Source organism: Salvelinus fontinalis, chromosome 28 (genome assembly GCF_029448725.1).
Source record: "Salvelinus fontinalis isolate EN_2023a chromosome 28, ASM2944872v1, whole genome shotgun sequence".
Lineage (NCBI taxonomy): Eukaryota > Metazoa > Chordata > Actinopteri > Salmoniformes > Salmonidae > Salvelinus > Salvelinus fontinalis.
Window position 1 is genome coordinate 5,727,900 of NC_074692.1, and position 18,053 is coordinate 5,745,952.

At 41.3% G+C, this 18,053-nt stretch overlaps 1 protein-coding gene across 2 annotated transcripts in view; it reads left to right on the forward strand.

Annotated features, from left to right (window-relative positions):
• The window catches only part of LOC129825985 (PHD finger protein 19-like), a 36,795-nt gene extending 19,671 nt beyond the window's left edge, over positions 1 to 17,124 (forward strand). For both annotated transcript variants that reach the window (XM_055886204.1, XM_055886205.1), the window contains exons 13-15: positions 6,327 to 6,412; positions 7,266 to 7,361; positions 12,876 to 17,124. In XM_055886204.1, coding sequence (XP_055742179.1) covers positions 6,327 to 6,412; positions 7,266 to 7,361; positions 12,876 to 13,218 — 525 coding nt within the window. In that variant the 3' untranslated portion in view covers positions 13,219 to 17,124. The remainder of the gene's footprint in view (positions 1 to 6,326; positions 6,413 to 7,265; positions 7,362 to 12,875) is intronic.
• The last annotated feature ends 929 nt before the right edge of the window (positions 17,125 to 18,053 follow it).

Here is an 18,053-nt window from a genome sequence, read left to right on the forward strand (position 1 = left end):
AGAGGATCTGCAGATAAGAAACTCCCCAAATACATGTGTGCCAAGCTTGTAGCGTCATACCCAAGAAGACTCATGGCTGTATTTGCTGCCAAAAGTGCTTCAACAAAGTACTGAGTAAAGGGTCTGAATACTTATGTAAATGTGATATTTCATAATATCTGTCTTATCTGTTTTTGCTTTGTCATTATGGGGTATTTTGTGAAGGTTGACACTGTAAAGTCCATGGAGAACAAGAGCCCCTCCTCCCAGCTGCCCACTGCACTGAGGCTAGGTAACACGGTCACCACCGATAAATCCGTGATAATCGAAGACTTCAACAAGCATTTCTCAACGGCTGACCATGCCTTCCTCCTGGCTACTCCAACCTTGGCCAACAGCTCCCCCCCTCCCCCCCCCCCCCCCCCCCCCCCCCCCCCCCCCCCGCTGCTATTCGCCCAAGCCTCCCCAGCTTCTCCTTTACCCAAATCCAGATAGCAGATGTTCTGAAAGAGCTGCAAAACCTGGACCCATACAAATCAGCTGGGCTTGACAATCTGGACCCTCTATTTCTGAAACTGTCTGCCGCCATTGTCGCACCCCCTATTACCAGCCTGTTCAACCTCTCCTTCGTATCATCTGAGATCCCCAAGGATTGGAAAGCTGCCGCGGTCATCCCCCTCTTCAAAGCGGGAGACACCCTGGACCCAAACTGTTAAAGACCTATATCGATCCTGCCCTGCCTATCTAAGGTCTTCGAAAGCCAAGTCAACAAACAGATCACTGACCATCTCGAATCCCACCGTACCTTCTCCGCTGTGCAATCCTGTTTCCGAGCCGGTCACGGGTGCACCTCAGCCACGCTCAAGGTACTAAGCGATATCATAACCGCCATCGATAAAAGACAGTACTGTGCAGCCGTCTTCATCGACCTGGCCAAGGCTTTCGACTCTGTCAATCACCATATTCTTATCGGCAGACTCAGTAGCCTCGGTTCTTCTAATGACTGCCTTGCCTGGTTCACCAACTACTTCGCAGACAGAGTTCAGTGTGTCAAATCGGAGGGCATGTTGTCCGGTCCTCTGGCAGTCTCTATGGGGGTACCACAGGGTTCAATTCTCGGGCCGACTCTTTTCTCTGTATATATCAATGATGTTGCTCTTGCTGCGGGCGATTCCCCGATCAACCTCTACGCAGACGACACCATTCTGTATTCTTCTGGCCCTTCCTTGGACACTGTGCTATCTAACCTCCAAACGAGCTTCAATGCCATACAACACTCCTTCCGTGGCCTCCAATGCTAGTAAAACCAAATGCATGCTTTTCAACCGGTCGCTGCCTGCACCCGCACGCCCGACTAGCATCACCACCCTGGATGGTTACGACCTAGAATATGTGGACATCTATAAGTACCTAGATGTCTGGCTAGACTGCAAACTCTCCTTCCAGACTCATATCAAACATCTCCAATCCAAAATCAAATCGAGAGTCGGCTTTCTATTTCGCAACAAAGCCTCCTTCACTCACGCCGCCAAACTTACCCTAGTAAAACTGACTATCCTACCGATCCTCGACTTCGGCGATGTCATCTACAAAATAGCTTCCAATACTCTACTCAGCAAACTGGATGCAGTTTATCACAGTGCCATCCATTTTGTTACTAAAGCACCTTATACCACCCACCACTGCGACCTGTATGCTCTAGTCGGTTGGCCCTCGCTGCATGTTTGTCGTCAGACCCACTGGCTCCAGGTCATCTACAAGGCTATGCTAGGTAAAGCGCCGCCTTATCTCAGTTTACTGGTCACGATGGCAACACCCACCCGTAGCACGCGCTCCAGCAGGTGTATCTCACTGATCATCCCCAAAGCCAAAACCTCATTTGGCCGCCTTCCCTTCCAGTTCTCTGCTGCCTGCGACTGGAACGAATTGCAAAAATCTCTGAAGTTGGAGACTTTTATCTCCCTCAACAACTTTAAACATCTTCTATCTGAGCAGCTAACAGATCGCTGCAGCTGTACATAGTCCATCGGTATATAGCCCACCCAATTTACCTACCTCATCCCCATACTGTTTTTATTTATTTACTTTTCTGCTCTTTTGCACACCAGTATCTCTATTTGCACATGATCATCTGATGATTTATCACCCCAGTATTAATCTGCTAGATTGTAATTATTCGCTCCTATGGCCTATTTATTGCCTACCTCCTCATGCCTTTTGCACACATTGTATATAGATTCTCTTTTTTTCTTTTTTTTTTCCTACTATGTTATTGACTTGTTTATTGTTTACTCCATGTGTAACTCTGTGTTGTTGTCTGTTCACACTGCTATGCTTTATCTTGGCCAGGTCGCAGTTGCAAATGAGAACTTGTTCTCAACTAGCCTACCTGGTGAAATAAATAAAAAATAAAATTTTAATTCATTTTATTATAACGTAAAAAAATCTGGAAAAAGTGAAGGGGTCTGAATACTTTACGAATGCACTATAGGTTGGGAAGAGATTTTTCGATGTACCAATTCCATGGCACATGGTTTATGAACTGATACACAAAACAACGCTGGATTCAAAACACTGAGATTTTAAATCATTATACAAAATTATTGCAACCAGTAGAATGTTATATACAGTTGAAGTCGGAAGTTTACATACACTTAGGTTGGAGTCATTTAAACTTGATTTTCATCTACTCCACAAACGTCTTGTTAACTTCTTAGTGATCCCTTCCTGCTCGAATCCCAGTAGTGGGATTGATTTGACAACATCCAGTGAAATTGCAGTGCGCCAAATTCAAAAACAGAAATACTCATAATAAAAATTCACAAAACATACATGTGTAATACATCAAAATAAAGCTTCACTTTTTGTTAATCCAGCCGCAGTGTCAGATTTAAAAAAGGCTTTACGGCGAAAGCAGACCATGCGATTATCTGAAGACAGTGCCCCGCATACCAACACATGAAAATCATATTTCACCCAGGCAGGTGCTACACAAAAGTCAGAAATAACGATATAATTCATGCCTTACCTTTGAAGATCTTCTTTTTTTGGCACTCAAAAATGTCCCAGAAACATCACAAATGGTCCTTTTGTTCGATAAAGTCCTTCTTTATATCCCCAAAATGTCCATTTATTTGGATCATTTGATTCAGAAAATACACCGGGTCCAACTCGCCCAACATGACTACAAAGAATCTAATAAGTTACCTGTAAAATTGGTCCAAACATTTCAAACAACTTTCCTAATCCAACCTTAGTTATCCTAAAACGTAAATAATCGCTAAAATTGAAGACGGGATAAACTGTGTTCAATACCGGACGAAAACAAAGTGAAGCGCGTTCCAGGTGTGCGCACCAAAAGACTTGAGTCCACCTGGAGTGACACATGGAAAAAAACAGGGCTACTTCTTCATTTCAAAAAAGAAAAACATCAACCAATTTCTAACGACTGTTGACATCTAGTGGAAGCCATAGGAACTGCAAGCAGATTCCTATTAAATAGAGCTTACCATAGAAAACTAATGGAAAACAGTCCCTGGATGGATTGTGCTCAGGGTTTCGGCTGCCAAATCAGTTCTGTTATACTCACAGACATTATTCAAACAGTTTTAGAAACTTCAGAGTGTTTTCTATCCAAATCTACTAATAATATGCATATCCTAGCTTCTGGGCCTGAGTAGCAGGCAGTTTACTTTGGGCATGCTTTTCATCAGGACGTGAAAATACTGCCACCTATCCCTAAGAATTTTTAACAAACTATAGTTTTGGCAAGTCGGTTAGAACATCTACTTTGTGAATAATCTGTTGTTTAAACAATCGTGCAACAATTGTTTACAGAGAGATTATTTAATTTATAATTCACTGTATCACAATTCCAGTGGGTCAGAAGTTTACATGCACTAAGTTGACTGTGACTTTAAACAGCTTGGGAAATTCCAGAAAATGATGTCATAGGCTAACTGACATCATTGAGTAAATTGCAGGTGTACCTGTGGATGTATTTCAAGGCCTACCTTCAAACTCAGTGCCTCTTTGCTTGACATCATGGGAAAATCAAAAGAAATCAGCCAAGACATCAGAAACAAAATTGTAGATCTGGTTGTAGTCTGGTTCATCCTTGTCAGCAATTTCCAATCGCCTGATGGTGCCATGTTCATCTGTACAAACAATAGTACGCAAGTATAAACACCACCGGACCACGCAGCCGTCATACCGCTCAGGAAGGAGACGCGTTCTGTCTCCTAGAGATGAACGTACTTTGGTGGGAAAAGTGCAAATCAATCCCAGAACAACAGCAGAGGACCTTGTGAAGATGCTGGAGGAAACAGGTACAAAAGTATCTACATCCACAGTAAAACGAGTCCTATATCGACATAATATGAAAGGCCTCTTAGCAAGGAAGAAGCCACTTCTCCAAAACCGTCATAAAAGCCAGACTACAGTTTGCAACTGCACATGGGGACAAAGATCGTACTTTTTGGAGAAATGTCCTCTGTTCTGATGAAACAAAAATAGAACTGTTTGGCCATGATGACCATCGTTATGTTTGGAGGAAAAAAGGGGAGGGTTACAAGCCGAAGAACACCATCCCAACCGTGAAGCACGGTGTGACAGCATCATGTTGTGCGTGTGCTTTGCTGCAGAAGGGACTGGTGCACTTCACAAAATAGATAGCATCCTGAGGCAGGACAATTATGTGGATATATTGAAGCAACATCTCAAGACATCAGTCAGGAAGTTAAAGCTTGGTCGCAAATGGGTCTTCCAAATGGACAATGATCCCAAGCATACTTCCAAGGTTGTGGCAAAATGGCTTAAGGACAACAAATTCAAGGTATTGGAGTGGCCATCACAAAGCCCTGACCTCAATCCCATAGAAAATTTGTGGGCAGAACTGAAAAAGCGTGACGTGAGCAAGGAGGCTGACAAACATGACTCAGTTACACATCTCTGTCAGGAGGAATGGGCCAAAATTCACCCAACTTATTGTGGGAAGCTTGTGGAAGGCTACCCAAAAAGAATGACCCAAGTTCAACAATTTAAAGGCAATGCTACCAAATACTAATTGAGTGTATGACCCATTGGGAATGTGATGAAAGAAATAAAAGCTGAAATAAATTATTCTTTCTTCTATTATTCTGACATTTCACATTCTTAAAATAAAGTGGTGATCCAGGGAATTTTTACTGGGATTGAATGTCAGGAATTGCGAAAAACTAAGTTTATATTTGGCTAAGGTGTATGTAAACTTCCGACTTCAACTGTTTATGGGTACACAACCATCCCAGCTCTGCAGATTTAGCTGTGAATAGAGAATTATTAGATCATTTATTTTGGTACTGGCCATATTTAGCTGGTTTTTGGTCGACGCTTCAGGAATGGCTGAAGAATTGCAACATTTACCTGACTCTATCTCTGCAAATAGCACTGCTGGGTGATTAAAAAATTCATAGTCAATCGATCAATGATGTAATAATACTCTTAGGAAAATGTTGTATCTTTAATTTGCAATCTGTAGAAACTATGCGAATATACAGGTTCCGAATGTTTGTGAAACATCACAACACAGTTGAAAAATAAATGGTAAATAGAAATCAAAACTGGATGGTCTCAGAGATGAGTTCCCACATATGCTGAGCACTTGTTGGCTGCTTTTCCTTCACTCTGCGGTCCAACTCATCCCAAACCATATTAATTGGGTTGAGGTCAGGTGACTGGAGGCCAGGTCATCTGAGGCAGCGCTCCATCACTCTCCTTCTTGGTCAAATAGCCCTTATACAAAATAAAGGAAAACCCTTGAATGAGTAGGTGTGTCCAAACTTTTGACTGGTACTGTATATATATTTTATATATTTATATTTACAAAAAATATATATGGGAGATTGAAAATGACGCAGACAATTACATTGATGGAAGCCACAATCTATCTGCAATTTTAAAGCTGATCTACCCCTAAATACATTTAATTAATAAAATGTTTTTGTTTTGACTGTATTCACAGTATTGAAAAACTATCCCATGGATTTTTCCAAATACCCCGGTATACCGTCCAAGCCTATTTGAAATTATTGTTTTAGTCAAATATGATATCTGTTTGGGTTTCTTGCGGTCAATTTGTAGTTAAAAAAATATTATTAGTAACTATGTTTCGGCCCCCTGATCATCTTCTTAAGAAATAAAAAAAATTGCCCCAGGCTGAATCTAGTTCATCTCTGGCATGTAGCGTTTAAACAGTAGTGATGAAGACAAGGATGATGATTGATGATGGAGACAATGGTGTTGATGACTGTCTGTTTATGACACTGGCTGAGTACTATAATACCGTGTGTGTGTGATTTGTTATGTAGAATGACCTGACCTCAGCCTGGAGCACCAACCATCATATGGCCAACATCTTTGACTTCACATTGGACGAGTTACAAAGCCTCAAAAGGTAAATGGTTTGGATACTAAGGGCCAGTTTCCCTGACAGATTAAGATTCAGCTTGGATTAAGTAGCATGTTCAATGGAGTTTATCAATTTAAAGTTCTTTTAAATCTAGGACTGTGTCTTGGAAAATCAGCTCGAAGAGTGTAATTCTGAGCACTTTTGTCTAGATGCTCATTTCCAATGAACTCTCTACTGCAAACATTTGACTTCAATTGAATGCAATAATTTTCAAGGCCCTAACAATCTCCTTCATTTACATGCATTTCCCTTTGAAAGACAATCTCTGGCAGTGTTTGTTTTGTCACCCCTCTGAGCATTTTCATCAATGTGTCGAACGAAGAGATTTAATTGCGCTTTCCTGTAAAGGTTATCTCCCGAACAGTGCATAATAATACAAGAAAGGCAAACACTTTTGGGGACTGTTGAGAATCAACCAAGCTTTCTTAGAGGAAAATCAAGAGATGGGGAATAACTGGTGCAACGCCAAAAAGGGGACTAACACTGTCGGAATGTGAGGAGTGGAATAGGCTTGGTCATAACTCTATAGCACCTGAACTGAGCTGGAGGATGAGAACAGCTAAAATGATCTGTGGCTTTGAAGCATTACATTAACTTTCTTCCATTAGCTAGATATAGTACTTTCTCACGCATGCAGGCTCTTATTATATGGGCGTAGAACAGTGACTTGCAAATTCAAGTCACAGGGTGAGGGACCATGGTAATAGTGTACATTTTCCTTTGAGGTTAGGATTAGAAATGACAAAATAGGACTATTCTGTGGTCCAGGGGCCACAAAATCCTCTGATTAGCACTTATTTCCAGCGTTTGAACGGAGCTGACGCTGTTTACTCCTCAGCACTAGCTCGGGACGGACCTTCAGTCTTGACCTGGACTCCACAGACGCTGCCAGCACCTCTGGGTCCGCCACCACCAGTGTCTCCTACGACTTCAGGTACAGTACGATAGTCACCAAGACTTTTTTGTTGTTAGAAAAGGCAACTCCCTCACGCACGGTTACCTCTGCAAATTGTTCATTGTGTTGGCATTAGGAGAAGGTCCTATTTTGTTTATTTTGCTCTGCCATGTGGAATGTGTTGTAGACCGATCGATAAGACCCCCGACTGGAATCGCTGCAGCCCGGGCTGTCAGATGAGATTTTGTCTCCCACGTTTTCCAAGCTCTTGGACATGGTCCTATGTGAGGAGTTGAGGAGAGCCAAAACATGTTTGACAGCACACAAAAATAAGTATGATGTGAGGTCCTGGATTATTTAATGTGGTTGGCTCCTGTACATCTTCCAATATTTGCTTGAATATTTGCTTAAACTTGGAACTAAGCAATGGAAGTGACTATACATTCACTATATCCACATTCACAAACCCTCGATGACAGCATTATTTGAACACTGTGAAACACCACACCTCCCCATATCTGCGAAACATCCCTGGGCTCCCTAACTGACTGGCTTAATTAATTTAGCGACACTCTCAGTGCTGGCTTCTCGCACGAGGGAGGGGCTCTGAAGTCTGACATACAGAGTGTATTGACACTCTGCTAGGTTAAAAAAATATATATTAATAATCTTTCGTCTTTGCCTTTACTGTGTTTCGTTTCATGACTGAAAATCCTACTGGTTGGCATCCCGGTGGAGCTGCTGACGTCTCCTGTGGCTCTATTTCCAGCTGGCACTAAGGAGGCGCATGTTAGTTTGCAATTTCGTCATGTAAAGACTGGCATTTTTACGGCCCTAACGCAAGGTTTGGTCATTTACTTGTCTATCGTCATCTCGCTTGCCCTGAGGTGGGAGGGGTGGCCATATTTAATTTCATGCAGAGCTAATGGGAAGTTAAAGAAAAGCAGGTCTTAATGGTAACACAGTTTATAATGGCATGGAGTTTGAGAGCTAAAACACAGTCATGCATGACTGCCTTTTTTATGCCAATTCATCTGGTTTAGAAACATAATTTGATTCAAAACCAAGCATAGCCTACCCTCCCCTTAATCAAGGCTGGTTTAGCAGCATCAGAAAGGTGTGTATTTTTATTCTGGCTTTTAGCCAAAAGAAGCCTATGGTTCAACAGCAATGCGTTTTGTCTTTTTTATCGTGGTCTTGCAACGTAGCATTTCCATAAAAGTAGCCATCCCCATTTCCAAAGAGCGCCTCATCCTTTTAGGAAAGACTCCCTTATCCAAACTTATTGAAAGGATTCAGTCCTATAATGCAGTATCAACGGTATGCCAAGGCTGTATTCTGCTTATTGACAACATGCCTCACATACAATACAATTTACGGAGCCTAGTATTTTGTTATTTTAGGAGAAGTGCGATGCGTAAAGATATGTAGGCTAGGCTCGTTGAAGTCAATTACAACTCCAAACATACTGTTGCTATTACTCATTACTGTATCCTATGCTATTTAATAAACTAGTATCATTCCACAATGGACCTGGACGAGAATTGAAGTTGATGACAAAATCTACAGAACTTGAGACAAACGCAGGTAGTATTAAGCCTATGGACCGCGCTGATTGGCCAGTGTGTGGCCAAGCCCTCGTCACAACTACAACTTGTTTATTCATCAAAACCCAGCCCTTTCGGGCCACCGCCAGCTATTGCATTCATAGTTATGGCTGTCAAAATAGCTAAAATATTTCTGAAACACCCCCAGGACCTACAGTTGAAGTCGGAAGTTTACATACACTTAGGTTGGTGACATTAAAACTCGTTTTTCAACCGCTCCACAAATGTATTGTTAACAAACTATAGTTTTGGCAAGTCGGTTAGGACATCTACTTTGTGCATGACACAGGTAATTCTTCCAACAATTGTTTACAGGCAGATTATTTCATTTATAATTCATTGTTTCACAATTCCAGTGGGTCAGAAGTTTACATACACTAAGTTGACTGTGCCTTTAAACAGCTTGGAAAATTCCAGAAAATGATGTCATGGCTTTAGAAGCTTCTGATAGGCTAATTGACTAATAGGCTAATCATTTGAGTAAATTGGAGGTGTACCTGTGGATGTATTTCAACGCCTACCCTCAAAATCAGTGTTTTTTTTTGCTTGACATCATGGGAAAATCAAAAGAAATCGGCCAAGACCTCAGAAAGGAAGTTGTAGACCTCCACAAGTCTGGTTCATCCTTGGGAGCAATTTCCAAACGCCTGAAGGTACCACGTTCATCTGTACAAACAATAGTACGTAAGTATAAACACCATGGGACCACGCAGCCGTCATACCGCTCAGGAAGTAGACACGTTCTGTCTCCTAGAGGTGAACGTACTTTGGTGCAAAAAGTGCAAATCAATCCCAGAACAACAGCAAAGGACTTTGTGAAGATGCTGGAGGAAACAGGTACAAAAGTATCTATATCCACAGTAAAACGGGTCCTATATCGACATAACCTGAAAGGCCGCTCAGCAAGGAAGAAGCCACTGCTCCAAACCCGCCATAAAAAAAAGCCAGACTACCGTTTCCAACTGCACATGGGGACAAAGATCGTACTTTTTGGAGAAATGTCCTCTTGTCTGATGAAACAAATTGAACTGTTTGGCCATGATGACCATCGTTATGTTTGGAGGAAAAAGGGGGAGGCTTGCAAGCCAAAGAACACCAATCCAACCGTGCAGCACGGGGGTGGCAGCATCATGTTGTGGTGGTGCTTTGCTGCAGGAGGGACTGGTGCACTTCAAAAAATAGATGGCATCATGAGGCAGGACAATTATGTAGATTTATTGATGTGACATGTGTGAGCAAGGAGGCCTACAAACCTGACTCAGTTACACCAGCTCTGTCAGGAGGAATGGGCCTAAATTCACCCAACTTATTGTGGGAAGCTTGTGGAAGGCTACCCAAAACGTTTGACCCAAGTTCAACAATTTAAAGGCAATGCTACCAAATACTAATTGACGGTATGTTAACTTCTGACCCACTGGGAATGTGATGAAATAAATAAAAGCTGAAATAAATCATTCTGACATTTCACAATCTTAAAATAAAGTGGTGATCCTAACTGACCTAAAACTAGGAATTTTTACTGGGATTAAATGTCAGGAATTGTGAAAAACTGAGATGAAATGTGTTTGGCTAAGGTTTATGTAAACTTCCGACTTCAACTGTATAACACTACTTCCAGTGCTTGGATTTACCATTGTTTTAGGTTTGTTCAAATAGAGCCCTGAGAGAGAGGACTGATTGTGATGATGATGATTACACTGATGTTACTCTGCCCTGTCCGTTTCCCCTCTGGTACTCTGCCCACACACACACACACACACACACACACACACACACACACACACACACACACACACACACACACACACACACACACACACACACACACACAGTCCTGGGAGAAGAGTAGTGTCCAGGTGTGGGGGTGCAGTAAGTAACTGTTAATCTACTGACTGGTTTATGCTGTAGAGTTGCCCCCAGTGACACCAATTTGATTATTTGAAGGTTCATGTTCGAGATATCAACCCAGCATTTAGAATGTGAGGCTTATAATTGAGGCTAAATATGACATTGTATTGATGTTCCTTGTTTGATATGTTCCGAGTGTAAAGAATTGGGGAAACTTCCAGACACGGGGTGCCACACAGGACATTTTCAAAGGGATTTATTTATTTTAAAGGCAGTCGCTCTTTAAGTGTGGCATTGAGGAGGGAGTGTAAAAGCAGCACAGTTATTGGGCATGAAAATGAGACAGAGAAAAATCATGTAGCGGACCACAGCTACCCCTGGAGGCTGATCCAAGTCATGTTCATAATACTAGTCTTCTTTGGGATTGGGTTGGCGGATTGCATCCAATTTAAAGGTGCATACACCACCCCCTACCTACATTACATTCTCTTCATTATTCCTGTTCCTAAAAGGAAAAACTTGCACCACCAACTAGCCCTAGACCTATATACCACTATTTAATAAACATTCAAATCACCACCTCATTAACTCTTCTGCAGTAAAATCTTGCACACCCAGGTACTTCTCTGCAGCTGCCACTTACACACATTAAAACCCACTACCCTGTTCCACTACTTTGACCCTATCTGCTCCTGCACCATGCCAAGGGCCTGGGAGGACGGCACATCGCTCTTCAACACACCCTGTAACTCTTCTGAAGTCAAATCTCATATACTCAAATACTTCTCTGCAGCTGCCACCAAAACATCTATTCTCTGTGATTTACGTTCCATTTCTGCAGTACATTTGATAACCATTGCTAAGAAGCCAACCTTACTGAAGCAAAACTCACTTGTTGGCCTATCCCTCTATGCTGGCACAAATCTACTACCCACTGGGATCTAGGGCTGGGCGGTATACCATATTTTACTATATACCGGTATTGATGCACGGACCGGTTTGGGTTTTTACTTTACCTTCTATAACGGTATTTGAATGTTTGGTTTGTTAAATGTGATACGACGTGTGTAACATCCATTTTTATAGTTTACTATGCTACTTGAGTCATCTCTTTCTCTCTCCACACAGCTTTCCACACAGACCTAGTCCCACCCCGTCACTCAAGGAGCTCATTTGTTGTTGCTATAGATAATGTGTGGGCAGAACTGGAAAAACGTGTGCGAGCAAGGAGGCCGACAAACCTCACTCAGTTACAGCAGCTCTGTCAGGAGGAATGGGCCAAAATTCTCCCAACTTATTGTGGGAAGCTGGTGGAAGGCTATCTGAAACGTTTGACCCAAGTTAAACAATTTAAAGGCAATGCTACCAATTACTATTTGAGGACCTACAATGACTCATCTGTTTCACCATGCTTCCTACCGGGTCTGCGTCGCACCAAACAGCGGGCGTCACAAACTCCAGGAATTTCTACTTCAATTGCTCCATCTCCACACTTAATACTACCCCAAAAATCACCCCTTTCAATGTTGCCCTGTTCCTAACAGCAAGGCAAGAAACATATCTTGACCCAAGTTGCGTTACACGTCGCATGTAACAGCAAAGCACAAAAAGCAGTAAATTCAGGAAACAGTCATTACTTTTGTTTCAATAGGTTGCTGATATCAGGGTCATTACGTTCATTAGGCATCAAATGGAATAAAACAGACTGAAAGAGGGAGGGACTAACTGGACTTGTCCACTAAGAAGGTTTCCCAAACTCGGTCCTGGGCAAGGTTAAGGATTAGTAGCTAGCTAGTTGAAATGTTACTGATAGTCTGTAGAGCAGGGTTTCCCAACTCTCCTCAGGCCCATACCGATGTTTCAACCCTAAACTGGCACTCCTGATTTCAATTAGTCAACTAATCATCAAGCCTTTGACTAATTGAATCAGGTGTGCCAGTGTAGGGTTAAAACAAAAATGTGAAACGTCTGGGGGGACCGAGTAGAGGGTTGGGAAACCCTGCTGTAGAGCATCTACAGATGGATTATCCAAATAAAGTGTTACCAAATGTTTTTTGCTGCATGCCCTAATGATCCCGTTTATTCAAACTTGTTGCAGGAAGAATGTTGGCAGTCGTAAGAGGAAGCTGCCCACCTCTAACTATACGGTGCTGGCCACTAAGAAGGAGGTGGTGGAGAGCGAGCTGAGCCCCATGGAGCTGAGCCTACCAGGAGAGGAGGCTGCCTCCGCGATGCTGGACAACGCGATCGACAGCCACACCTTTGACAGCATCAGCGAGGATGACTCCTCCCTCTCCCACCTCAAGTCGTCCATCACCAACTACTTTGGGGCGGCGGGGCGGCTCACCTGCGGAGAGAAGTACCAGGTGCTGGCCCGCCGGGTCACTCCGGAGGGGAAGGTGCAGTATTTGGTGGAGTGGGAGGGCACCACTCCCTACTGACCTAGCCGGCCAGATTGGCTGGCTGCTGCAGTAAGGAGGTGTCGCAGAGGAAGGGGGAGTAATAGGCAAGATCGGCCTAGCAAGGCCTACATGGTTGTACTCGTTTATTTTTCTCCTGTTACTTGCTCTACAGTACTATCTTTATTTCAGTATATAATATTATTTTGGGTATATTGAACCAATTTGGTAGCGTCTTCTTGAGCATCTTAAATAGTAACAAAGCCTGAAGAACTGTGTGCCGGATGCTAGTTTGAGTAGGTTTGTGATGGTAAAGATAACGAAAGAGTTGGCTCAGAGTTCCAAGAAAGAACAATACCACTGATTCTAAAGGATGGGAGCAAAACTGTCGGAAGAGCACTACTAAAATGGGCTCTGTGTCCCTAAATTCAACAATGTTCTGCTCTATTAATAGTTTGTCACGGTATTTTTTTAAACTTTCTGTTTAGAATTGTTTCACAATAACAGCAATATGCCATATCAAAGCCACATTTACAGTGCCTTCAGAAAGTATTCATGCCCCTTGACTTATTCCACATTTTGTTCTGTTACAGCCTGAATTCAATGGATTAAATGGATTGTTTCCACCCATCTAAACACATACCCCATGTACACACAATACCCCATTTTGCAAATGTAGGGAAAATGATATACAGAACTATCTAATTCACGTAAGTATTCACAGCCCTGAGTCAATACTTTGTAGAAGCACCTTTGGCAGCGATTACAGCTGTGAGTCTTTCTGGGTAGGTCTAAGTGCTTTCCACACCTGAATTGTGCAACATTTTCCCTTATTATTTTCCAAATTCTTCAAGCTCTGTAAAATTGGTTGTTGGATCATTGCTAGACAACCATTTTCAGGTCTTGCCATAGATTTAAATCAAAACTATATCTTGGCCGCTCAGGAACATTCACTGTCTTGGTAAGCAACTCCAGTGGGCCTCCCGAGTGGCGCAGTAGTCTAAGGCACTGCATCGCAGTGCTAGCTGTGCCACTAGAGATTCTGGGTTCGAGTCCAGGCTCTGTCGCAGCCAGCCCTGTCCGGGAGACCCATGGGGCGACGCACAATTGGCCCAACGTCGTCCGGGTTAGGGGAGGGTTTGGCCGGCAGGGATGTCCTTGTCACATCGCGCACTAGCGACTCCTGTGGAGTGCTGTGTGCGGTGCACAAAAAAAAGTTACTCCAGTCTATATTTGGCTTTGTGTTTTAGGTTATTGTCCTGCTGAAAGGTAGATTTGTCTCACGGTGTCTGGTGGGAAACAGACTGAATCAGGTTTTCCTCTAGGATTTTGCCAATATTTTAGCTCCATTCCGTTTCTTAGCCCCCCAGTCCTTAACAAAAAAAATGTAGAAACATAATTCCACATTGACATTATGGGGTATTGTGTGTAGGCGAGTAACAAAAATGCTTAATTTAATCCATGTAACAGTCAGGCTTTCACACAACAAGGTGTGTGAATACTTTCGGAAGGCACTGTAGCAAGTTATACCTCTCCACTAATCAATGAAATGTTTATCAGCTTTATCTAGTACTATATTGCCAAGTGTAAAAGCTGAGTAATGGTTTTAGATACAATATATATATATATACACATGCTTTTATGAATGTTATCAGAAAACAGTCAGTTTATACTTTGTCCTTTCATTTTCAAATGCGTTTTGAGTCAGTTTTACAGGATGGTGTGGGGACAAGAGACCAAAGCAAACAGCGTTTCCCCTAGGATTTTTTGTCCCCCAGCGGTGGCAAGGTTAGCAGAATTGTAAAGATTTTGCCATGGGGCTGAGAGAAAATGTGCAGTTTTAAAGCTAATTTCCTGCAATTCTACACTTTTTGCCATGGCTCACGCCGTGTTCTTATGCTATCTGAGTGACTCAAACACAAAATAAATGGGGGCGCTATGACATTTTTAAAATTTTCTCTGACTGTCTAGTTTTTATTTTGGTGGTTGTTGGTTTTCAAATATGATATTTTAAATATAGCTCCATTATATTTTCTACAGTGCCTTCGATAGTATTCAGACCTTTTCCACATTTTGTTACTTTATAGCCTTATTCTAAAATTGATTAAATTGTATTTTCCCCTCATCAATCTACACACAATACCCCATAATGACAAAGCAGAAACAGGTTTTTATACCTTTTTGCGAATTTATAAAATAAAAACTGATGAAACATTTACATAAGTACTCAGTACTTTGTTGAAGCACCTTTGGCAGCGATTACATCATCGAGTCTTTCTTGGGTATGACGCTACAAGCTTGGCTTTTTATATAGTCTCTGAATGTCCTTGAGTGGCCCAGACAGAGCCCGGACTTGAACCTGATCAAACATCTCTGGAGAGACCTGAAAATAGCTGTGCAGCGAAGCTCACCATCCAATCTGACCGAGCTTGAGAGGATCTGCAGATAAGAATGGGAGAAACTCTCCAAATACAGGTGTGCCAAGTTTGTAGGGTCATACCCAAGAAGACTCGAGGCTGTAATCGCTGCCAAACATGCTTCAACAAAGTACTGAATAAAGGGTCTGAATTCTATGGTATTCTTGTTTTTATTTTTTTATAAATATGCAACAAAAAAAATGTAAATGTATTTTTGCTTTGTTGTTATGGGCTATTGTGTGTAGATTGTGGAAAATGTAATCCATGTTAGAATAAGGCTGTAATGTAAAAAAATGTGGAAAGCATCAAGGGGTCTGAATGCACTGTATAATTTCATATTTTTTGGAGTGGTGGCAACGATTTAGCAGCGGCAGCCCACCTCTGCTAAATTAATATAGGGGAAACACTGGCAAACACTGCACGCACCTCTTATATAGTGTATAGTCCTGGTTTTCCTTTGGCTCTGTTTATGCTGACATAGGTAGTTTGGCTAAGTAGATGCAAAACTTGTATTTTCCCGGAAATGCAATGCAGATGATGGAGAGCTTAACATAGTACTTTTAGACACTTTAAGATCTTTTTGGAAATTTGAAATCTAGAAAGTTACAATGAGAATATTATGTACTTCAAGGGGCAGTGTTGGTTTATGTTCTTACAATATCCAAAGATTTCTTGACATATTCCTCCCATCCATCCATAGTTATTTCTGTGTTGCCGCAAGACATATATATATATATATATATATATATATATATATGCCTGACTGTTGATTTATTTTTCACTAATTAGTGTTTAGGCCTTCTTATTTGGCAAGTCCAGGTCGTCCCTCCCTGTTTCATTTTGTTTCCTTATTTTTCTGCCTAATGAACATGATACAGAAAATAAATATGATTAGATTTCAGTAAGTCAGTACATTATGAAAGATAAATGATGCTTTCCTATTACCAATTCTATGCGCATAACCCCCTTTGCTTCATTGCACTATTGACATCTTAAACTATGCAAGTATTGTGTTTTCAATTCCTTTTACTAAATAACCAAATATTATTTACGAATAATTTTAATTGATAATTATGGAAATTTGTGATCAGAAGTCACATGCGATATGCGTTTTATATTATTAGCAAGAAAAAGTTTGAAGCTAATTGTAATATTTTTCCCGTTTGGCATTTTGCAAACATTTATGCTCTTTTATGTCTTTAAATTACAGTATGACTGTATTCACTCTAAAACAAACTGTTTACATGAGTAGATTCACAATATCTATCCTATGGAGTCTCCATTTAATATAATTTTTTGGATGATTCTTGAAGTGACATGTAAATGGTAAATTGTTAATTGTTTTACATTACTAGTTGTTTTACCATGTAACATGCCCAGAGCTGTGTAGATAGAGAACTTACTGTATACATTTCCCCTATTTGCTATGCTTGTTAGAAATGATATCTCTCAGCGGGTATTGTGCATCCTTTATTTGTAATTTGTGAATCTTTATTTGGTATTTTGAATTGTAATTAAAAGCATTTTGAGATGTGTGTATTTGCTCCTTGGATAGATGCCATATGAGTTAACTCCATGGTAACGGCAAAGTGCCCAATAAACCATTCACACAGAAATAGAAATGTAAAATGATGCATGATCTACAAACCATACCCACATATGTTCACAAAAGGCTTTAGCATTACTTAAACCAAGCCTGGTGGTTTTCCAGAACAGCATGTGTGAAATGTTACAGGAGAAGACTCCATGTTTATTTGTTCAACCTCTTTATCTTTGCTCTCTAAACGTTGAACATCGCTGTCACTAGAGGGCAGCATAATGGCATGAAACAGACGGATCAGATCTGTTGTGATTGAAAGTCATAATGATGACGTCTACAGCAAGGCTAAATACACCTTCTATGTCTCATAAGTTTCCAAAGTAATTTATTTAAAAATATATATATGCAACCAACCGAGACTTTATCTAACCCAAGTCCATGCCAGACAGTTAACTCTTTAATATAATTAAGGCGTTTTACGCCCTAGTCAGTGTGTCAAAACACGGCCCCATAGTCTGTCAGCAAGAGTTTGACTTTGGAGTCTGAAATGCGGAGTTTGTGCATAATTATGGTCCTGAAAAGTTTAAAAAAATGCTTAAAGTAAAGGTACCTCAAACAATAATAGACGAGGGAGACGCCACTGTATTTTTGTTATCCCCGTGAAAAGTGCGCTCTACGAAATAATGAGAATTTGGTGACCCATCTTTCACGATGTCAATTCCAAGGCTGGATGAGTGTTCGCGGTAAGTAACGTTAGCCGTTAATAAACACAGCAAATGTTTTAGTTAGCTAACTAACTAGCAAATTAAACCTCAACCCAAGCACCGATGAAAAGTTATGCATCTCAAATCAATGGGCTGCTGTATAATTGCTAAAAGCTTGTAACTTAGCTACGTTAGAATTGTTCAATTCATGCGAAA